Source organism: Echinops telfairi, unplaced genomic scaffold (assembly GCF_000313985.2).
Source record: "Echinops telfairi isolate 266 unplaced genomic scaffold, ASM31398v2 ScPeMD7_42;HRSCAF=159, whole genome shotgun sequence".
NCBI lineage: Eukaryota > Metazoa > Chordata > Mammalia > Afrosoricida > Tenrecidae > Echinops > Echinops telfairi.
The window spans coordinates 2393092-2407558 of NW_022103940.1; the positions used below are offsets into that span (position 1 = coordinate 2393092).

Below are 14467 nucleotides of genomic sequence, written 5' to 3' on the forward strand. Positions count from 1 at the left end.
GACTCCATTAAATTACAGTTTCTGGTGGTACTGATGACTGTATAATCCCATTCGAAGGCAACAAATAACAGAATTTTAGGTGAACGGATATATTGGATGGTGTAAGATATGACAATCTCTATCTCTCTAAAAGGGGTTCCTGGGGAGTAGTTTGGGAAAGGGAGAGGATAAAGGGGAGTTGATATCAAAGAGCTCAAAAGAGAAAGAAAATTGTTTGAAAATGATGGTGGCAGCAATTGTATAATTATGCTTGATCGAATTGAATTAGGGTTCATTATATTATATGTAAGGGCTCCCAATAAAATGATTTTTAAAAAGATCATGCCTGCCATAGTTTGCCTCTTTTCCACCATTGATTCTCTTCCTATCTAAAGAAAAATATGCCCCCGTCCCCTCACACCTCAAAACCTCAAAGAGTCTGACTTCATTATGACATCAAGTCAAAATTGAACATTTATCTAAATGATGTTCATACACAGAAAAGGAGGTCCTTGAATATTGTCCTTTCATGACACTACCTGGGCATCATCGCACTCTATGGGTCAGCCTGTGAAGCTAAGAAGACACGTTACCACTTCCCATGCACTCACTATGCAATGATAAGACTTGCTGATGATAACCATGCAAGACCTTCAAATCTGGCAAAATGGGAGGCACAAAAAGACTTGCTGGTCAACGGAGACTGGAATTTCACTATGCAAAGGTCGTCAGTTCCTTGATTAAATTTCCAATCTGTGGGTTCTTTTGTTCCATCCTCTATCTCCCAACCCCCTCTTTTTTTAATGTGTTCGCAGTAACTGAAAGAAGTCATATGGCAAACTGTGCCCAAATCCCTGGGAGAAGTACCTGGAACAAGTAACTTGTCTCCTCCAGTGAGAAATTTCAATTGATTCTAGAAACAACAGTCATTTCTGAGAGCTATGTTGCATTCCAGTTGTCGTCTCTCCACCAACTCTGAGACACACTAGCTGAGCGCCTGGCCCCTCTTCTTCATTCCCACAGCTTTACTTCACGCACCACATCGCTAGCCTGAAACTGAAATCCACTGAAGAACTGAAGTTTCCCAGTTGCTAGAGCAGATTTTTCTAGAGTATTGACCCTGAACAAACTGTCCCCTAGACCACCACCTCCTTATTCATTTTTAATTACTCAAGGGGGCTTCACAGAGCTCGTGGGAAAATTCCAGTATCTTCTCACTCATTTTTCCCAGAACCTGAAGTCCCCTCATGCATCTGGTTTCCATGATCTCACATCAATCTTGAACAGATGCAGCCAGCAATAGCATGACATTTGCCAAAGATCAGGGTTTCAATGTTTAGGGAGTAAATGACAAAATGAATATGATAACAAATTTATTAATATTTAATTTAATATCCAATAATTATATTATTGGATAAGGTAAGCAAATGCAAGTATATATCTTTTCATTTTATAGAGACAGATTGAAATAGAGAAACCAAGAATTGATCATATTTCACCTTATGAATGTCTCTTTCTTGCATCCAACAATTTTACTGCTCAGTTATTTCATCTTTATAAAACCAAACCCAAACAGAAATCTATCCACTTGCTTTCATCTTGTTCCATATAACAAAAGATTACTGAATTTGTTCTATGAAATTGTGTACCTCTTACTCTTACACTTGACACACAACAACAATTGAGTCACCAAAGTGACTCATTAACTTATATTCTGAAAGGAAAGCTTTTTTTAAAAAACGGAGGAGAAAAGAGCGCCGGGGAGGAAAGGACTATAAGAAACCAGGAGGGGTAATTTTTTCTCCAAGTTCCTAAAGAAAATAATGCAAAGATGATGTGCTGTGTATTCCCATATCAAACACGCAGTGCTTAGAAAAGATTACCATGCAAGGGGTTTGTGTAGTTTCCCCAAATCTGTACAACATACCATTTAGTTGAGTAAAATATGGCACATTATGTTCCCTCCAGATCCATACTGGCCACGCAGTATGTAGAACATTGCTCTGGGCTCACGGGGGGACAGCGGAGGCTGGCAGTAGAGGCATTCTATTTTGAGTCTGAGGGGTCTTCTCAGTTCACCTTTAGAGCCATGGAACCAACTGCTTGTAAGGCTTGGTCCCCCTTGCTTTCTCTGCACTGAATGCAACACCTCAAAGAAGTTCCCAGGGATCACAAGGAGGAAGGGAAGGAACAGCTCAGCCCCACCCCCTGACGGGAGGTCCTAGTTCTGGCAGCACAGTGGGTCCCTTTCCACACTGAGTTCCTTAGAGGACTCAGTCCTCCTGCAGGGTCCTCATTTAGGCTCATGTTGGCCCGGGAGACCTCCCTTGTACTGAGTGGCTGCACCTTAAGCCTGATATACAAAAGTGAGAGGAGCTTTCAGCCTGAGGGCTTGCCCTGGGCCTCCAAGAGCTGACTCAGAGGGTCAGGGCTAGACTCTGTTGTTTCCTCCATTCTGGGCGGATGGGCCCCTCAAACTTCACCCAGGATCCACACTTACAGAGCTGGCCATGGCTGAGGCTACCTTAGTTCTTCATCTGATAAGGCCCACAAAACCCAGAGACCAAACAGGAAAGAGGAACTGTAGTCTGAACTAGGATACCTGCCCATGATCTCCCAAGGTGAATGCCAGAGCAGGGGGGTCAAGTCCTATGATAAGTGCTTCCACACAGGACCCTCACTGTGGCTCCTAAATATGACTCCTGACAGGGACCAGAGAGTCCTCCTTCTGTTGAGTTAGGACCATCTTGGCTTGAGCCCAAGACTCTCGCTGTTACCCTTGAGGAGGAACTGAGGAGTGCCCCTGCCCAACTTTTGTGCGTGGTCCCTCCCAGGACTAACAATAAAATGAATGTTTATGACAAGCTCTCTGTTCTGGGGTTTTCAGAATCCTTCCCCTTAGTTCCTGGAAGGCTCACGAGCTCTCTTTCCTCTGATCTGAAGATGCCTCCCTTAGACCATACACCTTTCCTCCCTGAGACTCCTGAAAATAAGTGAGGAGATGCTCCTCCTTAGAACCCTGCCCAGGGCCTTGTAGGTGTGAGAGCAGGGGTATGCTGGCTCTGTGTCACTCTGTGTATTCTGGGACGTTGTTCTACCAGGTCTCCGACATGGGGTGGCCTATCTTGGACCCTGTTTCTTTGATTAAAGGTTTCTTGAGAAATACAAACCCTTAAGCCGTTTCCCTGCTCCAAATCTTGCAGAAAAGGGGGTTCCTATCGCAGATGCCTGGAGCGAGGTCAGCAGTCTGAAACCACCAGCTTCTCTATGGGAGAAAGATGAGGCTGTCTGTTCCTATGAGGATGGACAGCCTCAGAAACCCTGTATAGGGATGCTGTGAGTCAGTCTCAGCTCGATGGCCATGGGCGGAGTTGGATTGGGTTTGGTGTCCTAGGAGCAAGGAGGCCTGGCTGTGTAAGTGTTAAGCACTCGGCTGTTAACTGAAAAGTGGGCCCTTCAAACCCACTCAGTGACTCTGTGGATGAAGAGCCCACTGCTCTCTGAAGTCTACAGCCCAGGAAGCCCTAGAGGAGCCTTGGACTCTGTCCTATGGGGTCGCCATGACTTGAAAGTGACTGGACAGCACCAAACAGCAGCAACAACCCGGGAGTCACACAAGTTGGGGAAACTGTAGCACAAGGCAGGGAGCCCCAGGGACGTGTGGACTGTCAGAAGCAATATGCGATTGGTCTACTCCGTCCCTTCATTAACCAGGCTTTGATTTGCAGGTCCACTCTGTTTGGCGGTCTCTGGGATGCTTTTACGAGTCCCTGCTTGTGGTAGTTGCCTAATCTGGTGTCAATTTAAGGATTAAGAGAGTAGGGGTGGAGTCAAGGCTCTCAATACACAGATAGCCAATGAGACTTCTGTGTGGGCATGGGCTTCTCCTGAGAATTCTGGGAAATCTGGTACTTCTTCCTTGAAGGCAGATCACACCTTTCTCTCTCTGCTACTCCCTGGGAGACATTGCAGAAGGCAAGCGACATGGACACAACCAGACCTCAGAATGCAGAGAAGCCACAGAGAGACCCCTGCCAGCACTGAGATGCTTACAACGCCACTGGACCCAACAACTTTCTACCCCCAACAGGCTTATGATGGTCCTGCTTTTGGCTTCATTGCATGTGTTTTGTGAGTCTGAAGAGGACTTCATAGATTGGTATTGGACATATGGGCTTATATCAGACTTATGGCCTTGGGCTAGATGGGCTGGGATGTTTTCTCAATGTTCAATTCCTCTTGTATATAAACCTCTTGCTTATATACATATGCATGTTTATGAATTTGTTTCTTTAGTCTACCCAGGCTAACACACTGCTCTTTGAGGTGGTTTTGTTTTCTGTTTGAATTCAGTTGCTAGCGGAGAATATGCATTGCTCTAACAGCAAAGCAAATTAATTAAGTCCATGCCAACCCTATGTATACAGAGAAGAGTTTACAAGGCTGACTGAGCTTTGTACGGCCCCTTTGATAAGTGGTAGAGCACTTTACACCATCCAAAGACTGGCAGTGCTGTAGGGGAGAAAAATCAACCCCTTGAAGTCATTGCTTGCCAAGTAAAACTTAATTTTTCCTCCATCAGAGGAAATGTTATTGAATCTGAGTGTGGGAGCATCTTCCTCACCTGGATGCAACTCAACACTCCTGGAAGTTGTGTCAAGAACCAAAGGCTTCACTCCCTCTCAGCTTCCCCCTCCATCCAAGCCAGCTTATTTTCATTCAGTTCATGGTCACAAACAATCAAGTGCTCCCCTTGTGGCTGTTAGCTGTTGTTGAGTGGATTTCAAGTCCGACCAACTCCAGGTAACAGGATAGAATGGCCTCATTGGGTTTCCTAGGCATAGAGTTTGGCAAATTGTACTCAGGAAACCCTACTCCGAATGTCCTTTCGGTGGAGTGCACGCTGGCTCCCCCAGATCACTGGAAAGGACTGAAAGTTCTTGACCCCTGACCTCACCTCAAGGGAGTTGCACCTCATGTCTCAGAAACTTCTTGGGAATACTATGACTAAAACACCTAGTCACTGAGTGGTTCAAGTGCACTGGAACAAGAGCACAGGACACCTTCTGGTCTTGCCTTGGTGGGGGCTTCTAACTGACTGACTATGATCCCAGAAAAATGGTGAAGAGCCGTTCTGTGGCCAGACTCAATTACTGGATGCTGAGCGACATTGTGGGAGTGCCTATGGTTGACAAAGTTCCAGCAGCTTCATTAAGCAGCCCCTCACCCACACACACACACCCTTTTAACCTCCAGGACCACACAGTCTAATTTAAAATGACCTGCTATTTGGGGACTTGAAGTTTCCCAGAGGCCCGATCTGTAGTGCCTCGGGACATCTATGTCTGCCTGTTCTCACCTGCAAGCCCCGATCCCTCACTCCTTCTTTTTAACTGTCCTGTAGGCTTCAGAGTGTTTCTCTACCTCTTATCTGATAGGTACTTCTGAAGTCTTAAAATTCTATGGGCAATGGCATTGCCCCCTATGTTTCAGCAAGCCCAGATGTATCAGGAACCATCCAAATAAGGGGTGATAGTGGGGGGCGAGCAAAAGAGGATGTGGTCAAGAACTCTAATTTATTTATCATTTATTCTTAAATAAATCATACAGGTCCATACATGTATGGTTTCATTTTCAAAGTGAAAATCTATAACACATACCAAGATGCGGTCACCTTTCACTGTTATTTCTACTCCATCTTGTGCTTGCAGTGATTTTACAATGGCATTCATTCACGTTTCCACAAAAATTCACATTACAATCATGTTATATTATGATGGATCACCAGCGCACACACACACACACACACACACACAGGATTGTCTTTCTATTTGTTTTACAAATAACAAAACTGTGTTATAACTGATAAACAGCAATAAATGCATAAAACAAGTGATTCATAAACTTATAACCTGAGGAAATTAAGCATATAAACCTAATAATAAAACTAAGAAACCTAATAATACACAATATCCTCAAACTATGCATATAGATATATTGAAATTACTCATGCAGAACAGTAACAAAATGAAGAGATAGAGCTTATTCTCTCAAGCACAACCTTGACCTCCACGACCAGGACAAAATGCAGTGTCTGCCTAAGACTTCCTTAGAATGGGGAGCGACTGCCAGACAGGGCCATGGAACTTGCACTGGCCGTGCAATGTGTTCTAGCCCTGACTGTCATTCGGGCGAAGGCTGTCTCTTCCTCATCTCTCCAAGCCTCTTCATACAATGGGGGGAAGGCGCTGGGCACAGTATCATTGATCTTGGCCAAAGCTTCCAAGACTTTCATCTTGGTGGTATCAGCATGTGCCCTTGGACCAGACAGGTATTTGTAGCATGGAGGATCACTGTTGGGAACCTGCTGATATTCAAGAAACTTTTCCCACACCAAATCGTTGGTGAGGAATTTCCTGGGCTCCCCAAAGATTAAGTGCCTTTTTCCAGCAGAGATCCCCAACACATCCAGGAATTCCAAGATCTCCTCCCCAGTGGCTTGGTTACCATTCATAAAAATCACACCCAAGAAAGAGAGCCATCACCAGACCTGCTTTGGGCAACTCCATGCCCCCACTGAAAGTCCCTCCACCAGTGATATCCAGTTGGCTGATGAGGTGATAGAAGGTACCGCTGGGGTTAGCTTCCTTCAATTCAAGGCCAAAGACCAGCTCCATGCGCTCCGCGACTCCCCATAAGATTTCAGAGAAGTGCTTCTGGAACTTTCTGTTGACAGCCTTCAGCATATCGACCTTCAGAATGGGCTTCTTTATTTTATACTTGCCTATCAAGAACAGCACCAACAGGCCTGCCTTTCTGGTCAAAAGATCTCTCTTAGGCTTCTCAGTGGCAGATGGGCCCTGGGCAGGACTGGGGCTTTTCTCCTCTTGGCCCTTGGCATCTACATCAGATCTTCTGGATAAAACAGCTGAAGCAGGAGCAGTGGCTTCCTTAGCCTCCCGCAAAACACCCTTAACAGGGAAGCTCTTTGTGGGATCCCCCAAAAGATGGGAGGAAGAAGAGGGTCCTTCCTCCTCTCCTGCAGTAGCCTGAGCACCCTGGGCAGCCTGGCTTTGCCCTTGGGCCTGTTGGCGTTTCTCATGGACATGGCGCTTACTCTTCTGACTATGAGGCATAGTGACTCTCTTGAGATCCCTGTGGAAGAAGTTACAGTGAGCTTCCATAAACCAAACTCACAAACACCAAGTTGATTCTGACACATGGTGATCAATAGGGCAGTGTTGAGCTGGCCCTGTGGGTTTCTGAGATGGTAAATCTTGAAGAGAATAGACAGCCTCATCTTTCTCTGGAGGAGTAGCTCATGGTTTTGAACTGCTCACATTGTGGTTAGTGGCCCAACCTATAACTCACTACCCCACCAGTTTTTGCACATAGCCTACAGGGCCATCGTGTCCACTGTTAGCAGGACTTGGGTCCCCTTACCTTTGCTACTCTGATTTTAACACCATAAATCTCTCTGGAATCCAGGAGAAGTGGTTGAAGGGGAAGATGAGACCATCATCCCAGGCAGGGCACAGGCAGTACTGATAGTACGGGTTGAGGTCCTGTGGTGAATGAACTCCTGCGTCCTCACTCAGTTTGACTGACAGAGGCATCACGGTGACACTCTGACATGTGACCACTCCCTCTTGCAAAGCCCTCATTTCCCTGGCATCCCCAAGGAGACCCTGGGGGAGGTGGGAGATTCCTGCAGCCTTCATGGTCCTGGCTCTGACTCCAGGGGTGACTAGGAAATCCTCTGAAGACTAGTCCCTTAGATTAGGGGTGGGTGGGACACCTTATTTCTTCCAAGGGTCATTGGTATATGTATAACATCATTCGCAGGCCATACATTTAACTGACTCATCATTAATGTGATGGATAAAACTGCTTCTCTTTGATGAGGCCTGTGATGATAGTTGATATTGATGATTTCTCAGGACTTCTATGACCCACTGGATGTTCCCCACACCTGTATTTCACCAAGCCCTCCACCTCCCATGACTCCAGAGGACAAAGGAAGAAGGTATGCCAGACTTGACACCTCCACCCCATAGCCTCTAGGGGTTGATGGCAGGGGAGGGGCTCAGAGGTACCCTCTGTAGAAGGGTATGGAGCCTTCTCAGTTGTCTCTTAACTCCTAATCATGTTAAAGTAAACACAAAACTCACAACCCTGGAGTCCATTCTGACTCATAGCAACCATGTAGCATAGAGGAGAACTGCCCCTTTGGGGTTGCAGTTAGCAGCTCAACACAATCCTTTCTATCCCCCCAATACCCCTAACCACTATGGGCGTGTCTGGGATTTGCAAAATCTGCTCATCAAGATGAGTTCTTCTCAAGAAATCACAATCACAATAGAAAGCAAATCTGCTCCCGTGGAGTCTGTGCTGGTTCTCAGTGAATTCTAGCTTTAAAACAAACAAGCAAACAAAATCACAGCCATTGAGAGGATTCCAACTCCCAGGACCTTATATGACTGAGTAGAACTTCCCCTGTGTGTTTCCGAGGCTTCAGATCTGATTAGAAGCAGAAAGTGACATCTTCCTCGTATGGATTGATCAGTGGGTTTAAATCATGGACATCATGGTTGGCAGGTGAATGCAGTACACCCCATGAGCCCCTTGACTCATCTAGGCCCTGGGGATTCTCTATCTCCTGCCCTGGGACCGCCAGCACTGAAAGAGTTCCACCCTAGGCCAGAGTGAGAGGACTTTGGGCTTGATAGTCATGCTTGGGGCTTCCCAAAGCTGCAACAGGGACAGTCGTGGAGTGGGGTTCTGACAGCAGGGATGAATGAATGGGGAGCTCTATGGGGTCTCTTTTGTTCCTGGGGGAATAGACCAGCAATTCTAACTCAGGATACTCACCTTGACCCCTGACAGGCCCTGGATATGCTCCCTGTGCAGGATGATGACAACACTAATCAGACGCATGCCTCAAGTTTTAGTTTCTGGTAGCGGGGCAGGCAGCATATCACTCTGCTCACCTGGGCCCCGCCATGGTGATGGCAAGGGCAGGGCTCCTGGATTTCTTCATGGCAGGATGAACAGGGTCAACAGAAGTCCCTTGAAGGCCTTCGATTGACTTCTGGCAGGGCCTGCCATTTCTCTATTCTCAGCTGACTCGCTCAACTTCCGAACACAGCCCTCATTTCCTGGGTCCCACTAATCGGAAGTCAAAGGAAGCCAGAGCTTAGTAGCCATGCATAAGGTCTCCTAAGACCCACAGTAAGTCCTCAGGAGGGAGCCCGTGGAGCACAGAGGGGGTGGAAGAGAGAGGGGCAGAGTCCAGGTGTCTGGGTTCCTATAGGCGGGGCTCCTCAGTGGGTCCCTTTCTTTTGGTTTAATGGAACCTTTACTTCTCCCTCAGCCTGTTACCTTGACTCTTGCTGGGTGCCAGACCTTCCCCTTCACTCAAGTTAATATGTGTCTACCCTCTCATTAGTGATATGCCCTGAGCCTTCTCATGTTTCCTTTGTTACTGATACTGTTTTACTTAGGCCTTCTCCCCCTCCCCCCCAAGGGTTAGTTTTGAGCACAGAAGCCAGCGACTGGAGATTGGCTTTCATGTTAGCAGCTATGGATAAGTTTCTGAATCTGTAAATAATTAACGGAGTATTGCCCAGCTCTTACATGCACACGGGGCAATTAACATGCTGGCTTAGCTTGGGCACACCTTAGTCCTCAAGGTGACATCTCTGCTTTTAAGCACCTTGAAGAGGCACAAAAGCTTAATCCAGGGAGGAGTAATTGAAAGATTAGCCGTTTGAATGCACCCACAGATGCCTTGAAAAAAAGGCAGGGAGATCTGCTTTGAAAACTTGATGGAATCATTCCCCTCCATACACATGGGGTTGCTCGCCACCAGAAATTACTCAACTGCTGCAAAGAACAACACTGATAGCGATCCTCTCCCCCCAACCCCCCTACACACCAGACACTGCTCTACCGGATACTTTCCTTTGCCTATGTCTACAAGCCAAGAAATACTGAGCAACTTGAGGAATTCTCTCCTCCTTCTAGGCCACCCACCCACCACCACAGAATTCCTTTCAAGCCAGCAGGACAGAGTGGCACGGCCTCTTTGGGTTTCTATGAAGGTACGGCTTTACAGAAGCTGGGGGCGCACCTTTCGCTTGTAGGGTGGCTTGAGTGTTTCAACTGCGGACTTTGTGCTTGATCCACCATGTCACCAGGACTCCTGCCTCTAAGCTACAGGAACAATGTGTCATGGCAGCAGAGCCGCGGGGCGCCATCAGCAATTCTACCATCAGGGGCTGGTCTGACGGAGGCTGGAGCTTTGGAGAGGATGTCGAAGACACCATCCCCTGATGCAGAGGGAGAAAGGAAAAAACCTCAGCCCACTCCCACACTCTCAGACGCTCATCTCCCGCTGTGGCCACATCTTGGATAAGAGCAGGGCAGGGGGATCACTGGGGCTGGATCTGGGTGCAGATTGCTCCATGATTGGCATAGCTCATGGAAAGATGAAATCAGGAAAAATCCCATGTAAAGTCCTATGAAAAAGTTTTTTTTGTCTAATTTAACATTCGTTCATGAAAATAAAAAGTTACCCCATGAGATAGATTGTACCTGTAAAGATGAAAACAGCCCAACTGTTACATAGCATATTTTAATTGGCAACATTGGAAGTCTTTACTTAAAAATAGAAAAGTAGACCAGAATGCATGCTCCCACTATTCTTACTCAACATTGCAAGAAAGAGACTACATAACCTACTAACGAGGATCTGAAGAATCACAGAGAAATGGTGTGGAAAATAGGAAATATAGCTATGGTCATTGCCAGGCCCTGCGTCGTCCTCATGACTGGGTTTACGCTTGAACCCAATCCTGTAGCCACTGTGTCAACCCCTCTCCTCAAGGGCCTTCCTCTTTTTGAATCAATATCTGCATTATTAAGCACAAAGTCCTTCTCCAGGCACTGATTGCACCTGGTGTGCAAAGTGCAGGATAGCAAGTCTTGTCATTCTTCCTTCTAAACAGCATTCTGGCTGTACTTCCCCCAAGACAGGTTTGTTTGTTCGTTTGTCTGGCGCCCAATGGTCCTTAGAAGCAAGAATGGAGAGACTCCGTCTTCCATACTTTGGACATGTTGCCAGAAGCCACTAGTTGCTGGAGAAGGACATCATGTTTGTAGAGGAGAGGGGCAGGAAGGAGAGGAACAACTGTGAGGATGGTGCAGGATGAGGACGCGTGCCATTCTGTTGCGCATGTGCGCACTGTGGGTTAGAACAAACTCGATGGCCCCTAACAATGACGACTTGGCACTTTCAGTATCCGTCCCCAATGCTAACACCAAAGTTCAGGGCCTTCCGTTTGCATTGCCCTGCTAGAAAAGCACCCTGAGCTCAAGTATTTCTATGCATCAGTCTAGACCTTAGGAAATAATGGCTCTAGCTTAATTTCAGTTGTGCTGCTCTTATTATTAGTGGCTATTGAGTCAATTCTGCCTTGTGACATCCCCATGTGTACAAAATAGAATTGTGCCATTGTGTTTTCAAGACTGTGAACTTTTGGAAACAGCTCACCAGGCATTTCTTCCTTGTCTCCCCTGAGTTTTTTTAGCTCCGCCAACCTTTCAGTCTTTAATCATTTGTGCCTCACAAAGACTCCTATTTTGAGATGCACAGCAAATAAGATTAGCTTACCAAAAGGATAAGCCATATCTTTTGTGAGAACACAAGTAGAAGGATTAGAGACAAACACAACAACCAATCCATGACCATCGAGTCAGTTCTACCCTGCTGTATACGGTTTCCATGAGAAGGAATTCAAGTGTTAGACTAGAAAGGAGATTGTTGAAAAATAAAAGGGGCATCGCCTTGTAATACTCCCAAACTTCCAGAGAAGAAGGAAGGTACATTTTATGTAGATGGTGGAACACTACCTAGATCGGTACAAGATCTTACTGAGGTAAAGACATTGAATGTTCCATTTACCTCTGTGTTTCTCAACTCTACCACTATCCCGGTTGTCCTCAAAGGGTTGCTCTGTAGTTGATATGTGTCCTGCTCATATTATCTCATTTCTCTTTTGCTCTTTCTTTCCCTCTCCTCCACATCCCTTTTCCTCTTGCTCTCTCCTTACCTGCCCTCCTTCCATCCCTGCCTCCCTCCATTGACTGAGTGTAAGGTCTGACTACGTTTGCTTCTGGAGTCCAACTATTTGGGTAACACCTTAAACGTTTTTGAGACTTTTCTATTATTTTCTCTAACAACTAATAGGAAAATTTAAGGAAACTTTCCTCAATAGAGCAATCCATAATGATTGCATGTGTGGATGACTTGCTAGCAGCCTCAGTAATGAAACAGCAGTGTAAACCCTATCCATTGGCTTCCTTACAATGCCTCCCTTCATGGGGGCAGAAGGGCTCACTAAACATTTTACATATTGACAAACTGCGGTAACATAGTTAGGACATCTGATCTCAGTTGAAGTCTACAAAGTGTTACGGTTTAGGTGTGAGCCAATTTTGTAGATGAAGCAGACTAGCAGAAGGAGAAACATATTTTTGAGGTCATATGGGGGATTAGCAGGGGATTGCTATCCACAGTGGAGTCCAGCTTTTGGAATGGGTATAAATCCACTGACAGCGCAGTAGCATGAAGATCCTTGGATCATGTGGCTTGCTACCTAATATCTGAAGAGGCTATAAATAACGGAAATTGGCTATATTTCCATTCCCAGCTTCTGAAAAACCAGACTTGATTTTTCTGATATCCCTGTTGGAAAGGAAAATTTGATTATGTTTGCTGATGGGCTGTGTACTTGGGAGAAAAATGGTATTTTGGGGTTTCTAGGCTGTAGGGACTTATGAACTCTTGGTGGTTGTTCTTTGACCTGGAATTAAGTTTGCACAAACAGTAGCAGTAACTGGAGCAACCACTCTCGGGGGTGGGCTTACATACCAATTATAAATATGTGCATTGTGTCTGATAGAGAGTCCGTTTGGAAAAAAAGGAGATTTTAGAGTTCAATGGGAACTGAAATATGTGACGAAGATTTGATAACTGATTTTTAAAGGTTTTAGATGGTTACTTAAATATCAACACACTGGGAATACTAATGAACTTTCTAAAAGCCATAAATTTACTGACAGAGCTGCAAGAGCAGCTGTTCAGACACAGCCCATTTCAAACGAGGTCCCCCGAGCTAGGCTGGGTCTCTAGAGAAGCAAACACCAGTCAGAGAGCGAGAAAGAGATGTAGATCACAAAAATGACTCTTAGAGTTGTAGAAGCGGGTAAGTTCCATCCACTTTCAAGTCCATGTGTCCAATGTGAAGCTGGAGGGTTCTCTGAATAACGTCACAAGCTGATGAACTCTGATTAGTAGGAACACCACAGGCTACAAAGGTGGATGAAACCGAAGTCAACAGGTTAGGCTGATTCCTGGAGAAATGAATGAATCTAAGGCCAGCAGGTTAGATGACAAGTCAGTTGGCCATTGGCCCAAGTCCGAAGAACTGGAGGTTAACGAGCCAGAGACAGGATCCAGACCCAGCAAAAAGCAAGCAAGCTTGACTGCAGGTGCCAGCAGACAGGAAATGGCCCTGAGGAAATCTCCTTTCAGTCACAGCACGCCTGTAACCTGAGTGAGGAAATTGTACTCCATCCCAATATGCTCACAACTGCTCTGCTGCTCACAGCAGATCCCTTAAGTTGACTCTCTTGTATTTGGTCACGTTATGGAGGATTATTACGCCTCATTTGCTTAGCCACTGAGAATCCTGGTCTAACCTAGTTAACGTGAAACCTAATGACCAAACTCAGTTTTAAGACAACCAGGGACTTGGTTTTCATTTTCAAACAAAGTTTCACACAAGGAAACAGAAAAATGGAATTGGAAAAAGGGTAAAAGGAATTTGACTTGATCTTCACCAGCAAGTGCTTCAAGTCTGCCTCATTTTCAGCAAGCAAGTTAGTTAATCAGCCTTCCCCCAGTCCTGATGCTGCATTCTTCATAGAACCCAGCTTCTCTGATGATTTGCTCAACATACAGCAGGAAGGATAGTAGCCTTCAATATGCATTACAATGGGATGTAAAGCAAGCCAGATTCCTCACAAGTGCACCAATAGGTAGCATAATAATACAAAGAGAAAGGTGTGAAGTTATCAAGATTTTTGTCTGGCTTGGATCCGCAATCAAAACTCATGGAAGCGGGGGTCAAGAGATCAAAAGCGTTAGGTAAGTCTGCTGCACAAGACCTCCTTAGAGTCTTGAAAGGCAAGGATGTTACTTTGAGGACTAAGGTGTGCCTGACCCAAGCTATGGTATTTTCAATGGCTTCATATGCAGGTGAAAGTTGGGCAGTGAATAATGAAGGCCAAAGGAGAACCAATGCATTGGAATTGTGGTGCTGGTGGAGGCTATTCAAAGTCCTAAGGATGGCCAAAAGCACAAATAAGCTCCCTAGGAAGATTTGGCGGCTCTTCCAGCTCCAGGAATCTGAGGTGCGGTGCA

General features: G+C 45.8%; 1 protein-coding gene across 1 annotated transcript; it reads right to left on the minus strand.

Annotated features, from left to right (window-relative positions):
• Positions 1-6088: 6088 nt before the first annotated feature.
• On the minus strand, positions 6089-7115 carry LOC101652882 (melanoma-associated antigen B1-like). Its single transcript, XM_045290564.1, is given in 2 exon segments — positions 6089-6508; positions 6510-7115. Coding segments are annotated over 2 exon segments (1026 nt in total).
• Positions 7116-14467: the final 7352 nt, after the last annotated feature.